We start from the raw sequence: 12,820 nt of genomic DNA, 5'->3' as shown, positions 1-12,820 counted from the left end.
ATGTCACAGAGTCTTTTTGATGTTTTTTTCGCTTGTGTGATGTTCCACAGTAACCTAGTTTTCAAATGAAATGCAGCATTTGATTCTACAAATATCTTTTCTGAAACATCCTCTTTTGCTGTAGACGGGAGATATTGTAATATCTGATAGTGAGCTCTAACACCTCTGTCTCTTCTCTCTTTGTGTCTCCCTCACAGTAAGCATGTTTCTCAACACACTGACACCCAAGTTTTACGTGGCTCTGACGGGCACTTCCTCCCTCATATCAGGACTCATATTGGTAAGAAACATTCATTTATTCTCTTTATATAAGAATACTGTAAAATGTGCAATGAGATTTCTGAAATTCTTGGGAGCAGTGCTGTTTTTCAAATTACAAATTGATGTTTTTCACAAATCAATTGATGTATCTTGTTGATAGCATTTGTTCTTTGATGCAAATAAAATTCAGTAAGTGTGAGGACCGCACAATTAACATTTTATTGACATCGCTCCAACACATTGTACGTGATAGGCTAAGCGGCGGGACATCTCTTAGAGGTTGACCAACCACAACAGAGCCGGCCAGCTAACCAATCAGAGCAGACTGGGCTCTGGTTTCAGACAGAGGAGCTGCAGCAAAGGCAGGATGAGAAAAAATAAAGAGCTTTTTGAACATTAAAGCATGCAGACATGTCCCAGGAGAGGCTCAAAATACAAAAATGAACCTAAAAATTAGCATAATATGTCCTCTTTAAAGCAAATTAGTTTTTCAGTACTGCAGAGAATTCCAGGCCCACAAATGGCAATATACAGATTTAAAAATCCATGTTTGGTACAGATCCTCTTTAACAAATCACAATATAATATTCTTTTTCAATAATAATGTGAATGATGTTTGCCCTTCACATCATATCGCTATTGCAATATCAGTCAAAATAATCACAATCAGTCATTCTCTCCAGAAGTGTCAGCCTTAATGAGTGTGACTGTTCCTTCGGTGCTGAAGCCTCCTGCTGTCCGGCTTCGCTGCACGTCGCTCTAAAGCTTCAGCTGAATGTAAAAATCACACTTCAAAAGGTTGATGACTGTGCACTCTTACTTGACATTCTCATTCATAATGTTACAAAGAGAAGATTAATTTCCAGAGGTGGATCCCTGGCTGACTTTATGAGCCAGGGATGTAATTAGTTAGGACTATAATCACAGGATCAGAGGCCACCAGGAGCTGGAGAGAGAGGAAATCTATACTCATTTGCTCCTTCATAAGACGAGCTGCCAAAAAAAATCTCTTTATCCTCCTGATGTATCACACCATGCAATGCACAAAGTCGGGGGGGCTCTGTGTGGGATGTGGATGGAGACAGCATGTGAGGCCAAGGATAGGAAAGGACCAACTATCGTACTTGGTTTAAACACCCCCAGATGACCTTATTATGTTTATAACGGCAATTATATGCACCTACTGACCAACGATAACCCACAGCATAGGAGCTAGGAGTTTGTTTATAGCACATGCAATGAATTTTGACGCAACAAACACCAAACATTGAAAAGGCTAAAAGAAAAAGGTGAGTCAATGATGCTAAGCTAATATGCTACCATACACTGAAATGCAGGTTACTAATAGCTAAGCTTTAAACAACTACTTAATTTTTTGTTTGCTTGCGATTAAACTGGGAACCTTAATGCAGTAAAATGTACGCGAATGAATCACGTTGTTTTTTACCTTAACTTCATCGTTGTTCCAGATGTTTACAATGAGTTGCATGGCAGAGAAAAGGTAAATAAAGCTGGCACTAGCTTCATGATATGCACTGACTGGAGAACACACAACCACTAGTTTTGTCTCGAATGTACAAATAAAATACGTACACATAGTTTATGACAACAAGCGTGAGCAAACCACTACAATCTAAATCATAGTCGCCACATTAAATATCTGTGGATTCACTGTGGCTGTAAGCCAAACGATGCTAACACAGACTATGGAAACACTCCTGAAATGTATGGTGGCAGAAGCATGCAAATGAGACGCTTAGGGAACTTCTGTAAACTGTAGTGTCTGCCGATAGTCTTTATATGTAATGCACGATAGAATATAGCTTTCTCTATCCTTCTCAGTATTAATAGAGCTCTGTATGTACTTAAAAAGTTCCCCCTAGGTCCTCCACAGAAGGCCAATTGTGCAGATATGTTAGTGTACACATCAGCATTTAAAAACAAAAACAATCGAGATGTGACAAACATCATCAAACCAGGGAGCGGTTATGGAGGCGTTTCCTCCTCGTGTTTTATCTCTCTTTCAAGTTGTTCACAGAGACGGCCGACTGAGCCACAGTGGTTGGTCTGTATTCTAAAATAGCTCCTCTCTTAATTAACTCTCTCTGTTCCCTGCGGGCTGCTAGCCACTGAGCGCTAACAGGCTGCTGCTTAGAGAAGGTGTGGAGCTCTGCACAAGCTCCGTGAGAGGTCTGAGCGACGCTGCTTATCTCTCTGTGATTTAAGGAAGATGTTTATGTCTTAATTAGGTAGATTTCCTCTCCTCTGGATGATCTAATATCACTTCTGACAGTAATTCAGCTTATCCACCTGGCAGTCTGCACACTTATAAAGCACTGGAGCGCTCATCGGTATCCTGGATGTGTTCACACCTTCAGTCACTAAATCTGTCACCATGAATGGGTCTTACATTTTCAAAGCCGTACTGTGTCTTTTTCTTCTATGAGCTTTAACCAAGCCTAATATTTATAGCTCCTCTCAGCTCCTCTCTGCTCCTCTCTGCTCCCCTCAGCTCCTCTCTGCTCCTCCCTGCTCCTCTCTGCTCCTCTCTGCTCCCCTCAGCTCCCCTCAGCTCCCCTCAGCTCCTCTTATCTCCTCTCAGCTCCTCTCTGCACCCCTCAGCTCCTCTCTGCTCCTCTCTGCTCCTCTCTGCTCCCCTCTGCTCCCTTCAGCTCCTCTCAGCTCCTCTCTGCTCCCCTCAGCTCCTCTCAGCTCCTCTCTGTTCCTCTCAGCTCCTCTCAGCTCCTCTCTGCTCCCCTCAGCTCCTCTCTGTTCCTCTCAGCTCCTCTCAGCTCCTCTTATCTCTCCTCAGCTCCTCTCTGCTCCCCTCAGCTCCTCTCAGCTCCTCTCAGCTCCTCTCTGTTCCTCTCAGCTCCTCTCAGCTCCTCTTATCTCTCCTCAGCTCCTCTCTGTTCCTCTCAGCTCCTCTCAGCTCCTCCTGGGTGTCTGTGGCTCAGGGCTGAGACCCAGTGATGCAGACACTGTTTAATCACAGTCTTATTAAAATGGTGTTTAAAGCAAAGAGGAGCAGCCTTCACATTAGGGATATTTAACGTGCTCTGCTTGAAAGCCGCTTTTACAAAATGAATAAACTAACATTCATATTTATCAGATAAAACACACATGAATAAACCGATAGCTCTTCTTATTAATTACTACATTAACGAGCCAGGACCTCTGTGTTGGGGCACGTAGGATCCATGAACAAGCTCCATTTGTCTATTTTGATCCTTTTTTAAGCGGCCTAGAAGCTTATGGACATTAATAGTAAATAAAAAGTCCCATTTTTTAAATCAGTTTAATAAATTGTATATATAAAGGATTATATCTGGAATATGTTCTACCCAATAATTATCTGTTTTTCTTGTGAAGTCTCTCATTGACTGTTTATTTTGTATTTATTAACTGCTGCGTTCACTCAATTACATGACTCTGGTTATAATGTTGAGTTATGCAATGAAAGTCATATAAAAAGTTAAACTAAATACCATCTCTCTCTGTCTCTCTCTCAGATATTTGAGTGGTGGTATTTCAGGAAGTATGGGACCTCCTTCATAGAGCAGGTGTCCGTGAGCCACCTGCGCCCCCTGCTGGGCGGAGTGGACAGCAGCACCCCCAGCAACTCCAACACCAGTAACGGAGAGGCCGACTCCAATCGACAGAGTGTGTCCGGTAAGAGAGGACAGAACATATCCGCAGCAGACATGAGAGCACCTCAGGGAGCGGAGTAAAAAGAGTAATACAGAGGTGGATCAAACAGCACTGTCATGGGAGAGCTCTAGAAAAACAGCTGTACAGTTTTGGTTTGACATCCCAGTGAACATTACCCATCACCTTAGATTATTAAATACGTAATTGTCCTAAACCAGCAAGTCAGGGCTCAGTCAAACTCTCTGAGCGGCAGATTCTATCTGAGCGTTTGGCAGTGTAAGAACAGGTTACTGTGGGATATATGCAGGAGATGAGGAGAGAAAATGGCTCTTATTTATAGAGACACATGGTCCGTTGATCTATGGTGTTAAAAAGGAAAGTTTCAAACCTTTAGGAGTTGTTTAAAAAAAGAAAATGATCCCTTTCTGCCCGGCAACCAATCCAGAGGAGGGTTTTTGATCACTTTTGTGTGAGCTAGTTGAAATGTAGAAAACCCTCCATACATGTTGATTTGCTTTTATAAATAGTTATTAAAACTAAGAATAAAATAAAGAAACTCTAAATTAGGCTTCAGGAAGGAAACCTGTTGTTTGTAGTAGATTTTATTTAAAGTTTAGGAAGAAAAGTGGTTAAAATAATCGCTGATTTTTCCCCTGGAGCAAAACTTTTGACCATCAAAATGTGGAAGGAGTTTTGTATCACGTTCAAAGTTGAGTTACTGCTGTTGACATTGGTCCTTTCATTCCTGCTTTTCAAAAATAAAACGCCAAATAATCCTGCAAACCCAAAAAACAAATACCTTAATTGTGATGATAGCCATAATGATCATCTGTTTAACTGACTGCTGCTTCAAAGGGTCGGAGCAGCAGTGAAACCCAGCAGCCCTTCAGTCTGGTTCTGCTGTGTTAACTCCAGAAAGGAGAGCCAGACGGTTGTAAAATGTCAAAACTATTTTTCTGCTGCCCAATGAAACCCTGTGGTGTGCTGCGGGCGAGGAGAGCAGTATTGATTTGAATGTGCAGCTCTGAGAGAGGCTTTCACATCTTGTTTTTACTCCCGGTGTTTCTGTAGAGTAACTCTTACATTCATTTCGCTGCTGGAGTATCATGACGACTCAGAACCATGTCCTGCTGGTTTATTTGACATGCATCTAGATGAGTTGTGTTTAGTTGTGTCGCCTCCAGCTGTGAATCGTCATCATTACATCTCCATATGTTAGTAAGGGTTGCACTTTTCTTTATGTTTATGGAGCAGCTTGAGGAGATGTCTCTATTTGACTCATCTCTGTCCCTGCTGCTTCACTTTCACACATTAAAACGTATCAAACAAACATCATAAACACTGCATTTCTTTAATATTTCCTCTTTCAGACACATTTTCCTACATCTTTACAGCTTTTTTGCCCTAAAGTAAGTGCATGTGTTCCAAAAACCTGTGGTATAGGGCTTTTATCTGAAGCTTCAAAACTGTATTGGGCACATAAATAGTTTTTCAACAAAATGGAGAAACCGTTTGATAATGAATCATATTTAGTATCTGAACTGACGTTTTTATTCTCCATCTATTAAAAGTACAGGGTTTTTTTCTAGAAAAATATAGTATGAGTGCTAACGTTAACCGGTTTAGACAAAACCCTCAAGTAAGGGATTGTAAAGACAAGATCAGAGAAGGAAATATGCATTAGCAAAACAAGATCAGCTTTCGGTTGATTTTTTGTATAGATTTCCGATTTCCCAGATATGCACCCATAATGCAGCATACATTCAGTGTCTGTATCTGCTTTTGTTTTTACAGCCATTTGTGTATTACTTAATACTATATCGAACCAAAGTTTGAGTTTAAAGTCGTGATCACATATCACCCTCGTGGGATCACTCTCCAGGTCTTCTGTCTGTTGTCCAAACAACTCTGAATTAAACAGGATTATGTGTGCCGTGGTAAACCAACAAGCCAGAGAGAAGAAGTCTAATTATGTCAACTGTACTAATCCTCCTTTTTCTGGCTAATAATCTGCTACTGTGTAAATCCCTCCTTTGAAATCCACTGCAGGGTGCAGTCACAGGGAAGTTGCCTTACTGATGAGTTAAAGGTCTGCACTTAAAAATGAAAGCTATAGCATGAATTCAGAAGTGTCAATGAAACCTTATTTCAATTTTTGAGGTGTGCTTTAGTATTTCTCCTGCGTGTTTCAGTGGCTTTCTGACTCTTTGTCTCGTCCTTGGTACGTTTGAAGCTTGACATTGGTTAGATTTTAAGCTAGTGCTGAAATACAACGTGATGAGATGGTAACGTAGGACATTTAGAAATCAAAGTACAAAGCAGTTCCTCTTTTTAAATTGAGGATTTGTTCTACTTTTATTCTTCTTAAATCCTTTTAAAATGTTATATTTCAGAGGTGTTTTGCTCTTGGTCTGATATGAAGACGTCATTAATGCGTTGATGGGGATCTTTGCTTTTCTGTGTGCCGTTTATAGCTCAAGCAATTCATAAATAGAAGATTAAATAGAAAAAAGTGTTGCCGCATTCAAAGGGGAATTTTAAAAATGTATTATAAAGTTAAGTGACTTGTAAGGGACAAATACAATTAAAAATGATGTCATTGAGAGGATACTCTGATCTTTAGGTCTACATTTTGTAAAAATCTTTTTTTTAATCTGCAAACTACATTTCCCATGATGCATCTGGGTCACTTCAAAAGCTCACTTTGTGTATTTATGGAATTTGTCAAATGAAGCGTCCGTTTGTGACTATGTTTGGACTCAACCTCTCAGAGCTCCATATTGCTTAATCCTGATCCTCCCTTCATCTGTTTAGAGCTCCCGGCAGCAGTGAGAGTGTGTGTAGAGTGTGTGTATCAGTGTGTGTGCTCTCTGAGGAGTTCCAGACCTGTTCCTGTCGGATGTGCTCTCACAGAGTCGTAGGGCAGGAGGCTCAATGTCGACTTCACCCCTGACGCGTTCTCTCTCTCTCTCTCTCTGTCTCTCTGTCTCTCTCTGTCTCTCTCTCTGTCTCTCTCTCTGTCTCCCTCCTGCAGAATGTAAAGTGTGGAGAAATCCGCTGAATTTATTCCGTGGAGCCGAATATAATCGGTGAGTGCCGGCAGCGAAGCAACCCTTCATCTGAAAACCTCTACTCGTTTTCTATTTCCCCTCTTCCTCTGATCTGTGTCTTTTTCACTCATCATGTGGTCCAGTTTTTATTAATCAATTCATCAAACGTTATTTTTAGAGCACTGTGATTACATTAAAGGTAACACAAAGTGAGTCATAAACCAGAAACAATACTAACCCCCCTCCCTCACAGAGTGTTTACAGAGCAACACTTCATTGAATGATTAATACAAACACAAAATACAAACAGAAGTCAATAAACAGGACTTAATAAGACAAGGAAAATACACTCCTGCCTTAGTTTGGATGTTCTTTATCTGTGTTTATAGGTTCTTCATCTCATCTTTTTGCCGTTTGTTCCTCAGTGACAGAAACACGTTTTCTCTCCTCTCTTTCCTCGTGTTATAGTGGTTCTTCATTCTATCAACTCCTCACTCCTCCTTCTCTTCATGCCGCTGCTTTCCTTCTGAGTTTCTTGAACCCAATATATTTCCAATGCCTTTTTCTTTTAAGTTATTAGTTTTTCTCCCGGTTTAGATGACTTGTCTGGCTGGTAAAATAAAGTTGTTTCAGACACATTCAACAAAGAAAACACCTTGTGTGTCAAAATCAAGAGGCAAAACTCAGGTAAAATGATTAGCAAACATGGATTGATTTAATGAGCTAGTGTCTTTTGGAATTGTAGTCTTTTATCGTCCATGAACTATAGAGGTTTCCCTTTTACGTGGCAATCTTATAGGACCTGTTCACAAAACAAAACCTGCCTCTAACTCTTTGATTTATTAGTATTTTTGCCTTCCTGATTCAATTCTCCTTCCTTCTTCCTTTGTCCTCTCTTTCTGCCTCCCCTTTTCCATTCCTCCCATTGTAATTACCCATCGTCATCTTCTATATTTATCAGCCTGCTGCATGCTGAGCTCCAGCTCTTCACTTTGTCCAATTTCAGTCGAGTACATAATCCATTAATACTCCAGCACCGCCTGTGACTCACTCAGAAATAAACTTAGCTCTGTTATGTCCCTCTTTTGTGTGCAGATATACTTGGGTAACGGGTCGAGAGCCGCTCACGTATTACGATATGAATCTTTCAGCACAAGACCATCAGACCTTCTTCACGTGCGACTCAGACCACCTCCGGCCTGCAGACGCCAGTGAGCAAACACTCATGCATGTACAGTAGCTTTACGTGATGTATAAAGTGCAATATGACCCGTCTAAACTCTGTCTCTGTGTGGTTGGTAGTAATGCAGAAGGCGTGGAGAGAGAGGAACCCACAGGCTCGCATCTCTGCAGCACACGAAGCTCTGGAGCTGGAAGAGTGAGTTCCTCTACGTATTTCTCTAGCATATGTTTCTAATGTTTTAAAGAGGCCCTATTATGCATTTCTAGAGACGTATGAAGTACTCGAAAAAGTACAGCAAACGTTCTCAGAATTCTGACTTTTCTAAATATGTGGACTTTTTTCTCCAAATTCAGATTTCTTTTTTCAAACATGAGCACTGATACATCTCTCTCCTTTGAGACCAGCTGTTCGGAACATGCTCCTCATCTCAAATATTAAATGTGTTATTGTACGAAAGCAAAAGTACAATTAAAAACAAGCTGCCTGTTTAATCCTCTGAGCTCACAGCGGGGATAATGAATCATTATGATCACTCAACAGGCAGCCAGTTGTTGGAGGAAGACATGCGTCGTAAAACTAGAACTATCCTGATACAAGTTCTGGATATAAAACGGAATAGCAGTGGACCAAGTGTGTTAAATAAAAATAGTTCAAGGGCACTTGGACTTTGGTTTTTGACCCACTTAATCCACTTTAGTCTGCCCTTATCTTATCCCAAATCAGGTTGTATTTCGGTCAAAAGCCATGAAGCTAATTCCATAAAATCATTGTCTCACTGGCAATGATTTGGAGAAATGTACATCACTTATTTAAACTCTGATCTAAAGTTAATGATTAAATGAAATGGCATTTTAACACCCTTCGTATTAGAAATTGGAGGATGAAGCCCACTTTATTTACATGCACACACATGCATTTAACCAATCGCAGTACTAGGATGCCCGGGGAGCGATGGCTCAAGTGGGACAAGTCCACACTCTTATTTTAGGTCTGTTCGGGGACTTGAACCGGCTCCCAGTCCAAGTCCCTGCTGACTGAGCCTCTGCCGGACAATTGATTTGTTCTTATTTGATTGTGACCCTTTCAAATGAAGCTATTTCTAGCTGCTCCTCAGTTTATTGCACTAAATATGGACAAAAATGTTCATCTAAAAGTGACCGTCTCGTTGCAGATTCCTACATTTTTTTAACGGCTGAAGAGTTTAAAGTATCCAATCTTCCACGAGAAAAAAAACGTGGAGGAAACCCTGAAAAAAACACACAATTTGGGTCATTTTTAATAATTTTGAGACCCATTTGGCATAAAGTATGGGGACAAATCCTTATTTTAAATATACAATGATAGCTCAAATAATCTCACAGCCTTTATTCAATCTGTAAATCCACTTTTTTATTAGGTTAAAACACTTCAAGTGGTAAAGAATATGTAACAATTTGGAGGGATTGTAGGAGGCATCAAACCCCTGGTACCTGCATCACTCATGGGGGGGGTTGAGTTGTTTTCATGGAAGTGTGGGTTTATTTTTAGCAGCATGTGTGACTACAAAGCTAGTTCAAAGGAAGTGTGTCAGTGGGAAACGTGTTTGATCATCGCTCTGTCAGTAAGAGCAGATTTGAAGCTCAGTATGACGTGCTGTGTATTGAGTTAGCTTCCTGGTTAACAGATCCTCTCCTCTCCTCTTCCTCCTGTAGTTGTGCGACGGCGTTCATCTTGCTGGCGGAGGAGGAAGCGACCACCATCATGGAGGCGGAGCGTTTGTTCAAACAGGCGCTGAAAGCCGGAGAGGGATGCTACCGCCGCAGCCAGCAGCTCCAACACCACGGCACACAATATGAAGCCCAGCACAGTGAGTAGCCTCACCCCATCAGCAGATCGATACCTTCTTCCAAATTAAACCCCGAATACATTCACATAAAGCGCCACAGGTTGATCATCCTTATCCTCCTTTTACAAAGCCAGTATTCCCACAACAAATAAATCCAGAGTTCCGGTTTCTTTACTTCCTCTCCAGAGGAAAAAAAGGAGAGTAAAAGAAAGGATCAGAAATCTCAGTCTCAGTGTCAGCCTGCTGCCTGCCACTCGTCCCCCGGCAGACCCTCCGGAAATCCACCCCCTATTTATCCTCTGTGAACACAAAGCTGTCTCTGCCGTCTGACCAGACATCTGACCCCATCTCCATATTTCTGGACTCATTAAATCCTTTCTGACCAACAGAGATATTATTTCCTGGCATCACTTTAACATTTTACGGGGGAAATCTGCATTTTGGTTTTGTTGCTCATTTTCTGTGTTTTTTAGTGTCGTTATTTTTCTAAATGAAACTAGCTCAGTTTTTAATTTGTTTTTTTATGTAGTTGGTTGTTTCCCTGACCTCTCTTTGACAATTATGCTGAGCTTAATGTAACATTTTAACCCTTAAAAAAGGTTTTCATCACGATTAATTCATGATGATTTTTATTTTTTAATTTATTCATTGTATTTTATTTTTACAAATTAATTTGTTTTATTGGCTTTTTTTTTGTGCTCATTATTTATAGTATTATTATGTATTCCTATTTTTTTATTTTAAGTTTTACAAGCTAGTTTCTCTTAATATGCTTTTATTTTATTTATTTTCAAGTAGGCTCATTTCTTTTGCTATTTCAACAATCTGGATTTCATGCAGGCTTATTTTAAATAAATGAAATGATGTAAACATCAGTGGAAAAACAAAGTGTTTATTTGTGCTCACTGGGTGTTTGTTTGCCTCCACCAGGAAGAGACACCAACGTTTTGGTGTACATAAAAAGAAGACTGGCCATGTGCTCCAGAAAGCTCGGCCGAACACGAGAAGCAGTTAAAATGATGAGAGATGTAAGTACAGAGAAACACACACACACACACACACACACACACACACACACACACACACACACACACACACACACACACTGTTGAACAACATTGAATTGTACTGTAACTGCACAATGATGACCCTAAGCTGTGTGTGCTCACTGTGCATGTGTCGCCCCCTGCTCGGTATTACATGTAACAACAGTTGTGTGTTTTCCAGTTAATGAAGGAGTTCCCTCTCCTCAGTATGTTCAACATCCACGAGAACCTGCTGGAGTCGTTACTAGAGCTCCAGAACTACGCCGACGTCCAGGCCGTTCTGGCCAAGTACGACGGTGAGGCTCCTCAACGCTCAGATTAACGCTCTTAATTACATTAGGAAGAAGTCTCAAATAAATTGACTGTAAAGGTCGAACAGTACCGTTCAAGTGATTCAATCTAATGCTAAATCTTAAAGTATTGATTTCCAGATTCAAAAACATGATTGAGTCCTTAGAATAGTCTCACGGTCTTGCCTTCAGAAGGTCAATAAGCTTTAAAACCACCTCAGAGCTTATTTCTCGACTGCTGTGGTGGTAGAAATAATGAACTTCTACCACCACAGCAATAACTTACTTGTGTGTTGTTTTTAAAACTCAGATGACGTACTTTTTTTAAAATAAACTGCTTTGAAAATCCACTTTCATTGGCAATACAGTGCTTGAAATGTAAGGATTGACTTTGTGAAACTGCCCTCATTTATCATGTTGTTGCTGTAGATGGACATGGCTTTAGTTGTAGTAGTATACATGCAATAATGACCACTTGTACACGCACATAATATGAAGTTGTTTGCCCATATTCCTCACAATATAATATTCCCAATGAGCTGTTCACCTGTGGCACACACAGCCTTCTGCTTTCATTCCTCAGATCCACCTTCTTTAAAAAGCCGGTGTTGATGCTTTATTTTATTCATGCATCTGTAGTAGGTTTGTGTAACTTCACAGAGCTGCACATCAACATAGAAGAGGCTGTGTTTTGCAAACTCTGACATTTCTGTATAAATGTCCCAAAAATTACTCCTAAAAACCCCCCAAAAATCAGCATATCCAACGTGCCTTAATTGGAAAATGCTTCCTTTTTTAGGTAAAGCCTCATTTCTAATATCTAGATGTAATAACCTGTCAAGATCAGCTGGGTTAAATCTATATATACATGCATATGAACTTAGCTATGTTCCTTTAGGATGCATTGTTTATTACCACACTGATAGAGCTGTGAGTCATCCTTCTGACGGCTCTATACAACATCTTAAATCTTAGTTGTGGACCTCTTCAGATCCCCCCCCCCCACAGCTATGAAACTCAGACTCATCCCGCCCCTCCCCTGGGCAGCACCGGTGTTTCTGTAACTCCTTCTCTGTTCACTCACCTCCTCCCTCCTGTCTCTTTGTGTCTCCCCCCCTCTGCAGATATTAGCTTACCCAAATCTGCAACAATATGCTACACAGCAGCACTGCTCAAAGCCAGGGCGGTTTCAGACAAGTGAGTATCGCCCCCCCCCCCCGCCTGCACGCTGCACACACTCTGCTGTTAGAGGGATCAGAATAAGAGCTGGGGACGACCCGGGGTGATGCTCAGGGAGGATGGGAGGGGATAGAAGTGTAGAGTACGGGTCTCGGGCACACAGAAACTGCAGGATGCTAACTAATAGCGTACATGGACAATATAAACATTTAAAAAAGGACTTGGCCGATTTGTTCAATTTTGGAGTTTGTTTGGGGGTTATTGAGGATGCTGAGTCCATTTCTGACATTTCCAGGATAAAATATGGCACTTTTAACCACAAGATCTCCATATTT

General features: G+C 40.9%; 1 protein-coding gene across 10 annotated transcripts in view; it reads left to right on the top strand.

Moving 5' to 3' along the window:
* The window catches only part of LOC134858004 (suppressor of tumorigenicity 7 protein homolog), a 54,831-nt gene that overhangs the window by 34,491 nt on the left and 7,520 nt on the right, over nucleotides 1-12,820 (top strand). For 7 of the 10 annotated variants that reach the window (XM_063873846.1, XM_063873881.1, XM_063873907.1 and 4 more), the window contains 9 exons: nucleotides 198-280; nucleotides 3,774-3,933; nucleotides 6,947-7,001; nucleotides 8,058-8,173; nucleotides 8,265-8,340; nucleotides 9,837-9,991; nucleotides 10,901-10,998; nucleotides 11,183-11,312; nucleotides 12,431-12,503. In XM_063873846.1, the coding sequence (XP_063729916.1) occupies nucleotides 198-280; nucleotides 3,774-3,933; nucleotides 6,947-7,001; nucleotides 8,058-8,173; nucleotides 8,265-8,340; nucleotides 9,837-9,991; nucleotides 10,901-10,998; nucleotides 11,183-11,312; nucleotides 12,431-12,503 (946 nt within the window). The remainder of the gene's footprint in view (nucleotides 1-197; nucleotides 281-3,773; nucleotides 3,934-6,946; nucleotides 7,002-8,057; nucleotides 8,174-8,264; nucleotides 8,341-9,836; nucleotides 9,992-10,900; nucleotides 10,999-11,182; nucleotides 11,313-12,430; nucleotides 12,504-12,820) is intronic. The other 3 variants (XM_063873872.1, XM_063873898.1, XM_063873890.1) reach the window with 1 other exon arrangement.

The sequence above is a fragment of the Eleginops maclovinus genome, chromosome 2 (assembly GCF_036324505.1).
Source record: "Eleginops maclovinus isolate JMC-PN-2008 ecotype Puerto Natales chromosome 2, JC_Emac_rtc_rv5, whole genome shotgun sequence".
NCBI lineage: Eukaryota > Metazoa > Chordata > Actinopteri > Perciformes > Eleginopidae > Eleginops > Eleginops maclovinus.
Note: the sequence above shows the minus strand (reverse complement) of the source record. Positions and strands in the feature narration are given on the sequence as shown.